Below are 14,824 nucleotides of genomic sequence, written 5' to 3'. Positions count from 1 at the left end.
AAGAATAAACTTATTGCTTAGCAAAATAGGATTTTAATAAGCACAGCATACTTAGAGATTCATCTCCCATGCTAGAGCGAATTTTGTTGGCGATGTTTCCAGCAACGGAGAAGGCTCTCTCTGCTTCAACCGAGGTTGGGCATATGGTTCCCAATGCATCGAATAGCATGAACAAATATTTCCCTTTAACTACTTCAGACTCATAATAAGAAAATTCGTTTCTGATTGTTTTTAAGGATCCAGAAGTTGTTGTACTCACTACCGGCAACGTGGGTGCTTTGTTGTCCTGCAGCCTTTTCTCGAATTTTTCGTTCATCGTCATAGTGGAACATCCTTCCATAGCATCATCGTTGTCATCAATCGCGGGAGCCGTATTTTCTCTGCTATCCGCCACACCGTTTCATAGTTAACCGTTTTGATACCTCTTCAGCTTGCTTCATCAGGCTAGCTTTCGAAGTCCTGAAAAATATTCCGAAGTCCTTGACTGATCCCTTAATGGCAGGGTTATTCAAATTAGCAAAACGATCTGCATATTGGGACCGCCTTTCCTGGATTCGCACCTTGAGTGCTTCGAATAAATTGATAGAAATGTCGGAGTTTTGAGTTTCTAGTTGCTCTAGCATGAATTAAAGCGCTATGTCTGCCTCATATAGTCAACAAAACTCACGGCAAAGGTATTCCACTGCGACTTGAACAGGCTCAAGAGCTTCAATCACTTGATTGACGGCCTTGAACTCTTCATCCATGAACCTTTAAATATTTTCCATGAACCTTAAGTATTTTCCATTTACTTACTTACTTATGTGTCCATGTCCGCCGGTCCGGCAGAACAAAGGGATGAAATCAGAGATCTCCACTGCTGACGGTTACCCGCCATGGCTTTTACCTGTCGCCAGGACAGGTTCTCGTCTACAGCCCGGATGTCGTTGGCTAAGCTCCGTCGCCATGAGCCTCTGGGTCTGCCTCTTCTACGCTGTCCTTGTGGATTCCAGTCGAGTGCTGCTCTGCAAACCTCGTTCGCTCCTTTCCTCAAGGTGTGTCCGATCCACTTCCACCTACGCTCACGAATTTCTGTGGCTATCGGCCGTTGATGACACCGACGATGGAGTTCCTCATTGGATATCCAATTATCAGGCCACCAGGCACCAATAATATATCGCAGGCACCGGTTAATGAATACCTGCAGTTTTTGCGTTGTCTCCGCTGAGACGCACCACGTTTCGCAGGCATACAGCAGTACGGATTTAACGTTTGAATTAAAGATTCGGGTTTTCGTACGTAGAGTGATCTGGTTTGAGCGCCAAATGTTTCGCAGACCTGCAAAGGCACCCCTGGCCTTCCTGATCCGTGTGGCTATATCAGTCTTGGTACCACCATCGGGCGTTGTTTGGCTACCAAGATATTGAAAGACGGCTACCTGCTCAACTTGTTGTCCCGCTACTGTAAAGTTGGTTGAATTGTCAGTGTTCACTATCATAGACTTAGTTTTCGCTACATTGACTGTGAGACCTGCTGCCTGGGAGCTCTCGGAGAGGTCGTCTAACTTGCTCTGCATATCGTTTCGGCGTTGTGCGAGCAAGACAATGTCGTCGGCTAGGTCGAGGTCATTTAGCTGCTCCATCGTTAGAGGATTCCAAGGCAATCCTCGATTTGGTCTATTGTCAATTGCTCCAACTAATATCTCATCCATAACGATGAGAAACAGAAGCGGTGATAAAATGCAGCCCTGTCTCACGCCAGCAGTAACCCTTATGGGGTCGGACAAGACGCCGTCGTGCAAAACCTTGCACGAGAACGCCTCGTACTGAGCCTCGATGCGATGGACTAGCTTATCTGGAACTCCTCTACGCCTAAGTGCGCCCCAGATGTTTTCGTGATTGAGTCGGTCGAACGCCTTTTCGAAGTCAACGAACACCAGCAGAAGAGAGTTCTGGAATTCGTTGATCTGCTCCAATATAATGCGGAGCGTTGTGATATGGTCTACACATGATCGGCCAGCACGGAATCCAGCTTGCTGCCGCCGGAGAGTAGCGTCGATCTTCTCCTGAATCCGGTTGAGGATTACCTTACAGAGTACTTTGAGAGTAATACAGAGCAACGTGATGCCACGCCAGTTACCGCATTCCGTTAGGTCTCCTTTCTTAGGGACTTTGACCAATATGCCCTGCATCCAGTCCACCGGAAAAGTTGCGGTTTCCCAAATATTGCTGAAAAGCTGATGCATCATCTGTGCTGACAAAGATGGGTCAGCTTTGAGCATTTCGGCTGAAATACGATCTATCCCTGGCGCTCTATTGGATTTCATACTCCTGATGGCAGCTACAATTTCATCCAGCGATGGCGCCTCCGAGTTCACGCGATTTATTCGACGAACTGTAGGCGTCGTACGCTGCTGGTTTTGTTGGTCTCTGACATTTGAAACTCGGAAGAGTTGTTCAAAATGTTCAGTCCATCGCTTAAGCTGTTCTGTACGGTCAGTCAATAGCTGACCAGCTCTGTCCTTTAGCGGCATCTTTGTATTCATCCTGGCACCACTAAGGCGGCGAGAAATATCGTACAACAAACGGATATCACCATTGGCGGCGGCGGTTTCTCCTTGTTCGGCTAGGGAGTTAGTCCAGGCTCTCTTGTCCCGCCTACAAGCACGTTTAACAGCCCTCTCCAGTTCGGCGTATCGTTGACGGGCAGCTGTCTTAGCCGATCTGGTCCGCGCTCGCTCAATGCCGGCTTTCGCCTCTCTCCGCTCGTCGATCTTCCTCCAAGTTTCATCCGAAATCCACTCCCTCCGCCCACTGCGCGCTTTGCCGAGGGTTTCATCACTGGTCGTGATGAAGGCGTTCTTGATGCCGGTCCATTGCTCTTCGACGGTTCCACCAGATGGCAACTCCGAGGCTCGAGATTCAAGTTGTTCAACAAAGGCCCTTTTCACCTCAGGATTCTCCAATCGGCGGACGTCGTAGCGGCACCCAACTTTCTCCTCCCGTCGTTGGACACGTGCGACGCGCAGACGTATCTCAGCGATAACAAGATGATGGTCGGATGCAATGTCAGCGCTGCGTTTGTTGCGTACATCAAGAAGGCTCCTTCTCCATTTCCGGCTGATGCAGAAGTGGTCGATTTGGTTTTCTGTTCGGCCGTCGCGGGAAACCCACGTGACTTTATGTACTGGTCTATGGGGGAAGAGCGATCCACCAATGACCATGTCGTTATTACCACAGAATTCTGTAAACAGCTCCCCGTTTTCGCTCATCTCTCCTAGGCCATGGCGTCCCATGACGCGTTCAAGGTCCGCGTTGTTTGAGCCAATCTTCGCGTTGAAGTCGCCCATGTGAATTTGGATGTCCCCCTTCGGGATTTTCTCAACCACGCTGTTCAGCTGGCTGTAAAAGCTCTCTTTCTCCTGCAGGTCGGCAGCATCTGTTGGCGCATAGCACTGGATTGCCGTAAGGTTCCTAACCCGTGTTCTAAATCTGGCAACGATTATTCGCTCATTTATTGGTTCCCACTTCATCAGGGCCGCATGTGCCCCTGGGCTCAGTAGGAATCCAACTCCTCTTTCTCGAGTAGCATTTTCACCTCGTATGCCAGAGTAGAGCAAGACTTGCCCGGATGATGTCCTGTGTTCGCCAGTACCCGGCCAGCGGACCTCGCTCAGCCCCAGGATTTCAAGCTTCAGGCGGCTAGCTTCCCTTGCAAGTTGAGCCAGCTTGCCCTGCTCGGCAAGGGTCAGTATATTCCATGTTCCGATTCGTGTCCGTGTTTTCATGCTAAAGGTCGTTGCCAATAATCCGGAGAGATTTCTTCTTTCATTTTCATTAACTTTTTGTGTGTTCTGGTACAGTAGGCTGTTAACCTAAGGTCCTTATCCCGCTGATGGGGCTGCCATCTTAATGTGGGCGGGAGCCACTGTGCCCCCTTTCCTGTTAGCATACGACAACCGAAGTTGCGTACCCCAGCCGGCACCTCGTGGAGGTAGGAATAGGAGTTAATGAACAGAGGTTATGGAATGCACATGTTCACCCTTTGCCAGCCAAGTATTTTCCATGAACCTTTAAATCAATTAAAGTTTTCTGTATGGGGTCTTTCAAAACAAAAAATCTTTTTAGCATTAAGAGCAGGCTATTCCAGCGAGTTTTGCAGTTTCTACTAAATTTAATTCTTTACCGAATTCACAGCGGACATATTTTAGTAGAGAATCGTTTTTTTGCCGGCGATTTTCGGAAGAGCTTCACTACGGTACGGACCTTCTTAACAATCGCTGATAACTTCGGCTTAAGGATTGGTTGCTCTCCTTTGCCAGCTTCACAAACGAAAAACTCCGAATCCTTGCCACTTCCATCTGAATCTGCATCCGAGTCTGCAAATAAGTTCAGAAAATATGATAAATAAAACAACATTCATATTAGATGACACTGCTACATACGATCACTTTCCAAAACGAATTCCGTGTCTGAAGGTCCCTTCTGGTATAGAACGCTAATGGCTGCCAATTGTATACCGTGTGCCAGACAAACTTGATGAGTAGCTGTTAGCAACCTTCCCACCTTCAGCATTAGATATGGGCCGTCTGTTGTTACTGCTATAACGTCGTCAGAAAGCGATAAATGGAATTTCTTTAAACACACAATTTTCTGCATTCGTCGATCCAACAATACGGCTATGAATCTTCGGAATTCCACTGAAACCACGGGCTAGTAAACCTTGGCGAATATCTTCGGACTTGGCGATGGTGTTGTACGAGATTCCATCCTTAGCAGCCATTCGTGCCAGAGCTGTTTCAAGCGCAGACACGTTTGAAAAATATTGCATTATATTTGACGTCTTAGAACTGACTGATGAAGATGCCAGCTGGTCATTTTTCTTTTTCGGTGAAGCAGCACGTTTTTTAAATGTTATGTCATGTAATCCCTTGACATGCGTTTTCAGTCCGCTGGTACTGGATCCTTCGCGTTTTATTATTTTTGAACACTTTGCACATTTGGCGACACCGCGATTTTGTTTTCCGCGGAGGAAATAAAACCACACCGAGGTTTCGGACACGCCAGGCTTAATACGTTCTTCGAAATCCATAATATATCTCTTTTGTAACTGCAAATTGTAAGTTTGGTCACTAAAAACTAAAAAATCTATAAGATTGGCGAGAAACTTAATTCATATGTTGACAGTTGACGAGTGAATAAAGCAAGAAACCCACTTTATTTTTTTATGAAGTATTCCACCACGCACACATATAAAGATTTTTTGATATTAGCTGTGGACCTCGCTGAAGCTGTTTGCAGTAGGAATAATATCAAGAATATCAAATTCCAAAGTCCCGGATCCTCTTCTCCACTCTTTGCTCCCCTCTGACTCCTACATAAACGATCCGCAGCTAATGTCATTCTCGTTAGTGACGAAGCCACAAATTACTTCATACAGAGGTGATGCCCGTATTTGTTATAGGGCAAGCGTAGTCGAAAGTGGAAATATGCCAAAACTGAAATAAAAGCAGCATTAATTCCATTCCGATATTTTTAATTGTAAACGATATTTTTCACCATCAAATCACAATGTTTTTATTGTTTCCAAAGTGACTATTTGTGAATAACCTAAAAATCAAGCACAGATCTATGCTGGACAAAATTGTGTACGCATGCTCTATAGTTCATTCAGTTCGTTCGCTGTTGTTTGCCAATAAAGCATTGCCCGAGATGTCAGTGCGTTTTTTTCGTCCCAGGTTTGACAGTGTTGTTAAAATAAAATTAGGTTACAAAGGGAATCAAAACAAAACACACAAAAACGTCAAACCAGAGTTGAGGTTAGGCACCGTGCAAAGGTTTATACTACTGAAAGAAAAGAGACAAGTATTGGTAGGCGTATCAAGAAAGAGAAAAATTCATTTAATGGATTATACATATTCTCATGCAAGTAAATTCAGTTCATTTCTCACTTGTATGTGTACTGAATGGCAACAGCTGAATTACTAGCGTTACTTTTTTGAATTTGCTAATTGCTTTTCATTTGATGGTACATGTAGTGGGTTAATGATCTGAAAAGTAAAGTAAATACGTGCGCATATCTTGAAATACAGTGCCAAAATGTATTATGGTGCAGATTATGTAGTATGAATTAAATAATGCCGTTTGGTGTTTTGAAAACCAGCATAATAGAAAAATACCGGAAATACCGGTTTTTTGCCTTCGAAAAACCGGTATTACGGTATCTGAAAATTGGACGGTATTACCGGTTTCGGCACTACCGGTACTACCGGTTAGACAGCCCTACCTGGGATCGAGTAAAATGAAAACACCTTTTTGATACAGCACGAATCAAACTGGCTCTATGTTGCTAAAAAAGGCAAAGAATCAGGTGAACGTTGTTTTAAAATTGTTGTTGATATACGATAAGCTGTGATTTAGAGTGTAATTCGATCCGATGTATCTTTAACCTATTAATATATTTCTCTGCTTTAGCGTGTAACGCTTGACATTTAGCTTTGCTATTATATTATTGTCAATTGCAAGGAAAATTGTACCATCCAAAGTGCGATATCGCTCATAAAAGTGCTATTTTGCATTAAATCGTTTCGGTATCTTCGGCGCACTTATTGCCTGGAAGATAACGAAAAAGTGCGCCGAAGATACCGAAACGATTTATTGCAAAATAGCACTTTTATGAGCGATATCGCACTTTGGATGGTACAATTTTCCTTGCAATTGACAATATATTGCTATTGATATAAATTTCTCTTCTCGAATAGCAATGAGGTTTAAAAAGGTGTGGCAGATGAAGACATTTGTTAGTATTACAGTAGTAGTAGCGTAGTAGCGAAAAATCAGAAAACGACGTCAAACTACAAAAACAGACCGCGTCGGACAATGGGGTTTGTTTTTGGAGTTTGACGTCACACTTAATCGTGATTGGTTAATTTACGATTCCACCCACACCATGATGAAATTTCTTCACTGCACTAACACCACCTAACCAACATTGCCACACCTGTATATATCACATTGCTCGAATAGAGCTCTCTGACAGCTCAAGCACCCACACTATCAAACACGAAATACGCGTGTATATACATGATGTTTACCTCATTTTGGGGAACAGCTAATGCTGGAGGAACAAACCGAAAAATAGCGATTACTAGTCGTGTTTCTCCGTTTGCCACACTGCAGGGCACATATTTCGGTTAAATTTTCCATCCTGTTCCTAATTCAAGCTCATATTTTGAAAATTTGCTGGCATTTAAGCCAGCGGAAGACGAAATTCATCCTGTACCTTGGTGACAAAGGAATGCATCTCTTTTGTTTCCTGTTGTTGTTTGCCTCATTTTCAAGCACCAATACACATAACTGGAAAGCTCTATAAACGTTAACCTGTAAGCACAGACAAACAGACAAAAACCACCCATTTTTCAAAAGAGCTTGTTTCGCAACATGACCACACCGCGGCGCGCGAGTGCTGCTTCGAGATTTCAGTATAAAACCATACAAATGTAAAAACCCTACAGCATAAAACTGTGCAAATGCCAGTTACTCCGCGACATGCATAACAGAGGGTACTAGTGTGCAAACAAAATGTGTAGGATGATGGTTTTTAAAGGATTTTCTTCTATGTGTCATGTCAGTTCGTCCGTGCTGTAAGTACGTACTTTCCATCCCTGTGCGTTTTTCTCTGCACTTTCAGAAATAAATGGATCCCTAAAGTAGAGGGTGCCGGACAAGTCGTGGTTTCCCAGATATTGCTAAATATCTGATGCAACATTCATGCCTACTGACAATGCTGGGTCAGCTTTGAGCATCTCAGCTGAGAAGCAGTCTTCAGACTGATTATTTTCAATTGTTGCTGTCATTTCAGCTATCGGCGATGCTTAAGAGTTAGGGTTGCCAAGTGGCCGGCCCGACCGGTTTTTCACCTGCAAGGCCGGTGGCCGGTCAATCCTGCAAAAAGGCCGGTTTTCCGACATAGGAAGCCGGATTGGTACTTTTTTCTGATTTGTTAAATTTTCTGATAAATTTATTAGCAATCCTAAACAGTGGATCATTGAACATAGCCAGTTTTGCAGTGACAATACTTTGCTTTTGGCGGTAATATACATTAAATTGTCCACTAGCATCAGAAGTAACTGGTTGTCTTCTAGTATCTTCAATAATCCATGCAATGTACGTTGTGGTTTCGATTCCGACGACTACCTAAATAATAATTAACGCACATTACACATTCCAGGCAAATCCTGTAGTAATATGCCGCCACAACCCTCCCCCCGCAGTTTTTGAAGACAGGACCGACTGGCCGGTTTTTGAAATTTTCGGACTTGGCAACCCTATTAAGAATTGACCAGGATATTGCAACGTACTATGGGTATCACGTACCGCTTAGTGTTGTTGGTCCTAATATCGGTAAAAAGGCGAGAAAAAGGCATTTGGGTCCGCTCAAAGCTGTCTTTCGCTTTTCTCGTCAGAATGAAGACATGAAGCAATATAGATAAACACTTAGAAAAAATTGGTTCTGACATTAAAAAAATCTCAAGGTGATCGATTGAATTATTGAATTTTACAGAATATTTTTTGTAAAAAAAATTAATCGTACACACATTTTACATTTCTTAACTTGTTTTCTATTCTTCGTCACAAATTTAAAGCAATAAATGCTCCTCGAAACGGACTAAAACAGAGCATAGATGTGGATAAAAGCATCTTTAAGGCATGACCCTTCGTTATCGACAGACTTCCCAGCCGGTTATTACAGTACAAGATAATCAAGAGGAGTGATGTAACGATCCTTCCTCTAGCAGCACTGCCGAGATTCGAATATAGGACGACTGGCTTGTTAGACTAGCATCGTACATCGAAGCTAATTGGTTGGTCTTTGTAAATCTTTTGAGAAACTTAAATTTGAACAAATAATCCATTGACAAAACATTCACCCAGTTTACATCGAAATAATTATGAGATGATGTAAATCTCTTTCAGCAACATTTTATTACGGCAGGCACTCAGAAAAAGTCGGCGCAACCATTCAGAACTGTTTGTCTTTCCGGAAGGGAAAACCTCGATATCAACCCACAACTAAACTATAGAAATCTATACAGCCCGTTCGGGGTACGGGAATGCCAAACATAAACACAAAAGCACAACAGTCTCAAGAGCGCTATGCATAATAATAAAATTCACTTTATCCGTCCGCAACGCCCCGAATAGTGAGGATACTTCTTCGGTAACCTTCTTGCCAGTAGCTGCACACTGGACAAAAGTTGGACTGTCCTCTCTGGTTGCGATAAATGCGTAGAAGCAGAATAGTTGTGAGCATGGGTGAAATTTTTCTATTTAAATCAATTTTTGGCTTTTTGTTATTAAACTGTCTGAATTCGACACAGACCTCGAAACCGCCTGCAAGTCGGAGGCGAAATACGTATCTATCAAACTAGTGAAAAAGAGAAGAAATAGAAAGAATTAGCAATAACTGATCATATATCCCATTTGGGTTTTAATTTGGGTTTTATTACACTCTTATGATGGTATTTAGGATCAAAATTGGTCATGAAATCCGCCATAAGAGTACAATAAAACTCATTTTGTTGCTTGGGATGGTAAGTATATGATGCTAAAGTGCCAACCTATTAGTATTCGTTTGTAATGCTGCTCAACAGCCAGTTCTGGCTAATCACTTGGTTGATTTAGTGCAACCTATTTTACCGTCACTGTCAAAACAAAACAGAAAGAAGAGCAAACAAGTAACTACAATTGTTTTGTTGTTGTGTTGTTCTCGGTCTGTCTGCTGCCATTAATAGATTTTTTCTGTTAACATGGTGTTTTGCGTTGAGAGCAAGTTGCGAACCGACGTCCATCATACGTCCATGCTATCGCAAGAGTCCCAGTGTCTTTGTTGACTGTCGCATCTTGCTTTGGGCAGAATATTGTCCTACATGAGTTGCAAGTATACACTAGCAAATTATTAAAGTGACTAGAATAATAAGTATCAGACTTCTGGGGAACTGTTTACGGAATAATTCATGTTGCTCCTCATTTCAATAAACTAATATTTTTCAAATCTATCATACTTTTTAGGCAATCACCCTTATTCTGCGAGTCACGTGACTCAATACGACCGAATTGAGTACCGTCACCTAGGTGCCAACCGTGTCACCTAGGTAACAAAGCCATGTCACCTCATTCGCGGTGACTCCAAATTAGTCACGTCACTCGCCTCGCAGAATAAGTGTGAATGCATGTAATATAGGTAATATATAACTGTGGTTTGCAGTTACCAACGCGTCCATTCAGTATTACGTTTGTATTGTCACTATTTTCATCATCACCTTTCAAACAGTTTTAGTGCTGAAGTAATGCCAATATAGGACCGATAGATTTTTGACATAATCAATAGTGCAAACCAGCACTAAAATTTCTGATATATGACTAATTAGCTAATCAGTAAAAACACTCAACAGCTGAAACACGCTTATTTCATAAACGAATTTATTCTGACAGTTTCTTGTTTTATCTTATTTATTCCCTTACGGGTCTAATTCTTCTTTTACGGCTTATATTTTAAATGATGATTATTAACAGTAAACGATAGCTTTTCAAAACAAAATCTCCTCGCACATGTTAACCATATTTGCGATTAAACTGAAAACAATTCCGATATAATCTTTGAACATTTTCGTAAATATACTCAAACTTTCGTTGAGTCCACGTCCGGGTTCACTTTTGCCCGATGTGCCACTGGGCGGATTGCCGTATGCCCCCGAGGTTTCGTATTTTGCACTGGCAGGGCCGCGGTTCTTTTGACTGTGCTGCAGCTTATGAAAGCAAAACCAGTGACACGGATGCAATGAGAGCGTAAAACGTTGCCCGAATGAATAAAAATGAATAAATTAAAAATTCTTCCTTTCCGGTACGGCACGCGAACCTCGTGCAATCCACCTCCGGTGGTGGTACCAAGGAGCAAACTCTATGTGGCGTTCTCCCGGACAGACAGTCCGTGGCAGTGTAGGAAACGATGCATATTTAGTATACTGCTCATGTGTGTTTGTTTTTTGCTTGTGTGTGCTATTTTTCCGCAGTTGCGCCGGTCTGCGCCTCCAGCAGTATCATGATTGTCGGAGCATCGCTGGATGAAACAGTCCCAGTTCCGTGTCATGTAGTGGCCGATCCGCTGGACGTTTCGTTCGACTGGAACTTTTCCAACAGCGGCGAACGCTTCGAGGTGACCAGTGGTCAGTTCAATCTGCTGCAGGACTTCCATTCGTCGGACGGAGGCCCGGCTAGTATATCACAGCTGTACGACGGACTGGAAGAAAGCTCAGGTAAGTGTCCGGAAAATTGTCACGCCATTGCGCTGACGGACGCAGCCGCGCGTTTTGTTGATACGAGTAAGCGCATTTGTGTGTGGAGGCAACATATTTGGTCGGATGAGCAGAGTAGCGACATTACGGCTGAAAGCGGACGAAAAATGATTTCGTTAGTTGAAACGAGTAAACAGAGATAATCTGGTCTATAATTAGTATTACCTGCTGGCGGTTCGTCAGAATTCATTTGCCGGGAAACCCTTGGCCGCAATGATCAATTGGGAAAGTTGTGAAATATAATTACGTTACTGTGGCTGTAAATTGATTTACTGTGGAAGCGTAACGACCTTAACTAATATTTACCGATTAAATTATAACCATCAAACCTTTGATGCAACGCCGTGTTAAACAAATTTCACTGATAAAACGTTGTGATGCAACACAAGGTGTCATATTTTCGTTATATTTATTATTTTGTATTATTTTCCGTTTATTTGGACATTATTATTTCAAGTGCGTCCAATGCATTTTCTATTGGAAAATGGGAGAAAAAAGAGAGAAATCGTGGCGAAAAACGAGGACACTTTTGTCGTACAACTAGATATAGAATTACATATTCTTGTCCGTTTCCATAACAGTAAATAAGCATTGTCGTGTCACGGTCGCCATGTTGCTTGTAGTTTGTAGCTACTCGAACTTCGGATGTATCTGAATTACTTGAACGAGTGGAGAACTGTGATTGCGTTTGTAGAATCTACGATGGTTTCACTGAGGTTACAACATATGTTTAGATACAAGCATTTATGTTTGAATACGTTGACAAAGTTAGTTAAACAAAAATGGTAGAAGCGGTGCACTTTGTTGTGTTTGGTAAACTGGCGTTGTTGCTTTTAAAATATGTTATACGCATGTGGTAGCACTAAAAGAAGCCCACAAAACAAGGAAGGCGAAAAGGTTTCCCTAGTTGACACGGAGGTCTAAAAACTATGTTATGTTACGGAAAAGGACAAGAATATGTAATTCTATATGTAATTTTACGCCACTTTGCAGCAAAAGACAAAGAACTAAAACAAAGAAGGAAAATGATAGAAAAGAAGGAAAAAGCATGAAGAAAACAAATGAAGACATAGAAAATGAGGATAAATTGGACAAAACAAGGAGAAACACAGAGATAGTAAAGAAAAATACGAGAGAGTAAGAAAACGGAGAAATGAGCACTCTAAACTGAAGACAAGTCTGTCTGCCTTCAAAAAGTTTACAAAAGTATTAGTTTAATTGTTTAATGTTATTGCTTACTTATCAAGAATAGTTTTTGTCTAAATTGTATGTTCTATTTAGTCATCATGACCTATTTTCTTTGATGTATTTTCCTTGACCTGATATAAAAGTTTTAAACTAACAGGTTGCCGAAAAAAATAAACAAACAAATTGTAGCAAACAAATTACAAATTAAAAAGTCAGAGGGGTTGTGTACAAAACACGACTGCATATACAGGTGACGCATGACTGTTGCTTTCCTGCTACCTTACAGAAATTAAAGATTGTTTTTATTACCCATGGTTCCCCACGTTGAAGGGGTTTTACCAATTCAATCCTATTTTATCAACAGCACATCTTTTCACTACACTTCTAATGAAACGGCAAGCATGCGTATTCATACAGAGTCATATTATAACCGAACACTACAGCTGTAGCATATTTTTTCCAACACAGATATCAAATTCGCCTAGGTTTAATCGTCTCGCAGTAAAGAATTTCAGATCTGTTGGGACAACGAACATGTGTCATTTTTGCTGGCACACTTCCCTAACACAGACATCAAATTGGACTAGGTTTAATCGCGTTGGTAAGAAATCTGTTGGCACGAAGGGGCTTTGTCACTCTTTCTGGCGTACTTCCCAAGCAAGGACATCAAAATGGTCTAGGTTTAATCGCGGTGTTAAGAAATCTTGTTGAAATGAGTAAACTTTGTCGCTTGTTTTGGCTTACTTCCCAAGCACAGATATCAAATTGGTATAGGTTTAGATCATCATAAAGAATCTTCCAACCAATCACGAAGCGAGAATTCTGGTAAACCAGAAGTTCATTATTTTCAATTTTTCAATAGTTCAACATCAAGAATCCATACTTTTCTTCATTTGGGCCAATTCTTAAAAGATTTTCCAATCGACTGGTGTAAGAATATTGAAAATCGTTCGGGAAACCACTAAGCTATTAGCGTTCAAAACCTGACCACTTTTCGAGAAATATTTTTTGAATTACTCCCTATACCAGCTACCTTCCTGAAAAACGCCCTACGTCAAAAACTACAAATTTAATAAATTGGACAAGAAAGGAGAAAAAAACGAAATAGAAAAGGAGAACATGAGAGAGTAAGAAAATGTAGAAACGAGCACAGAATAAAGGAACGTGGAAAAACTGTACAGAAAAGACGAAAAAAGAATAGGGATAAAACGGGGAAAAGAATAACAGAACGTAACAGAAAAGGATGAAAAGTAGGAAGGATGAAAGGAAGAACAGATCAGACGAAACCGAAACGCAGGATAGAAACGGTGTTCAGTAGCGAAAAGAATCGACCGAAACCGGAACCGAAAAAGTCGACACGGGCAAAAATGACAGGAAACCATAAAAAATAAAAGACAAAACGAGAGGAAATACAGAACAACAGTAGAAACAAAGTATGGTGTCGACTAATTATTGTTTGTAACTTTTTGGAAAATGGCGTATGTAGTCAAACCAAAATAATAGACCAAAGTTACAAATGATCGTCACTAGCCATACTAGAAATGTGTCACATATACAACAGCTCAAACGCAATCAACAAAAGAACAGACGTAGAAGGACTAACCAGTATATATCCTGGAATACTATCTTCTGTACAAAATAAAAACAAGAACACATGAACAATAATTGTATAACTAGGTGACTCTTAGACCGGTAGTGCGGAAACAGAACTAAACCCCAAGAATTATAGTGACAAACGATACTCAAAATTCACAACAGATGATAAACTACAGGTTAACAATAGACAAATATAACGACAAAATCTACATTCAAAATTACCATACACAGGAACCCAAGGTTGAAACATAAGACAACAGTGACAATTTTAGACATTTTCAGACAAAATCATATAGACAACGGACAGAGTAGTTAGTGAGTAAATGATAAATAATACAAATTGTTAAAGATCTAAAATACAAATGTTTATAGCGATTCCTTGAAAAAGCTTTAAAAATAAAAACCGAAACGTGGGAGAGTAACTGAAAATTTGTTACGATTTTGGTTTGACTACATACGCCATTTTCCAAAAAGTTACAACAGTAGAAAAATAAAACACGAGAGAGAGAAGAGGGGAGATAACGTATCAAAAATGGGAGTAGGAACAGAAAACAAAAGGAACCGACGGAGGGAACGAGGAAAAAGGGTCAAACGGGAAATAAAAAAGATAAAGATGGGATAAAAAATGGTAAACTGGGACAGAAGAAGAATAAAGACAAATAGACTAAAGAAAAAGGTAAATCGGTAGAAAAAAACGAGAAAGAAAAT

General features: G+C 41.3%; 1 protein-coding gene across 1 annotated transcript in view; it reads left to right on the top strand.

Annotated features, from left to right (window-relative positions):
* LOC128745651 (serine-rich adhesin for platelets) overlaps positions 1 to 14,824 on the top strand; it is a 242,653-nt gene that overhangs the window by 155,861 nt on the left and 71,968 nt on the right. The window contains exon 11 of the mRNA XM_053842728.1: positions 11,051 to 11,293. Coding sequence (XP_053698703.1) covers positions 11,051 to 11,293 — 243 coding nt within the window. The remainder of the gene's footprint in view (positions 1 to 11,050; positions 11,294 to 14,824) is intronic.

The sequence above is a fragment of the Sabethes cyaneus genome, chromosome 1 (genome assembly GCF_943734655.1).
Source record: "Sabethes cyaneus chromosome 1, idSabCyanKW18_F2, whole genome shotgun sequence".
NCBI classification, from domain to species: Eukaryota; Metazoa; Arthropoda; class Insecta; order Diptera; family Culicidae; genus Sabethes; species Sabethes cyaneus.
Note: the sequence above shows the minus strand (reverse complement) of the source record. Positions and strands in the feature narration are given on the sequence as shown.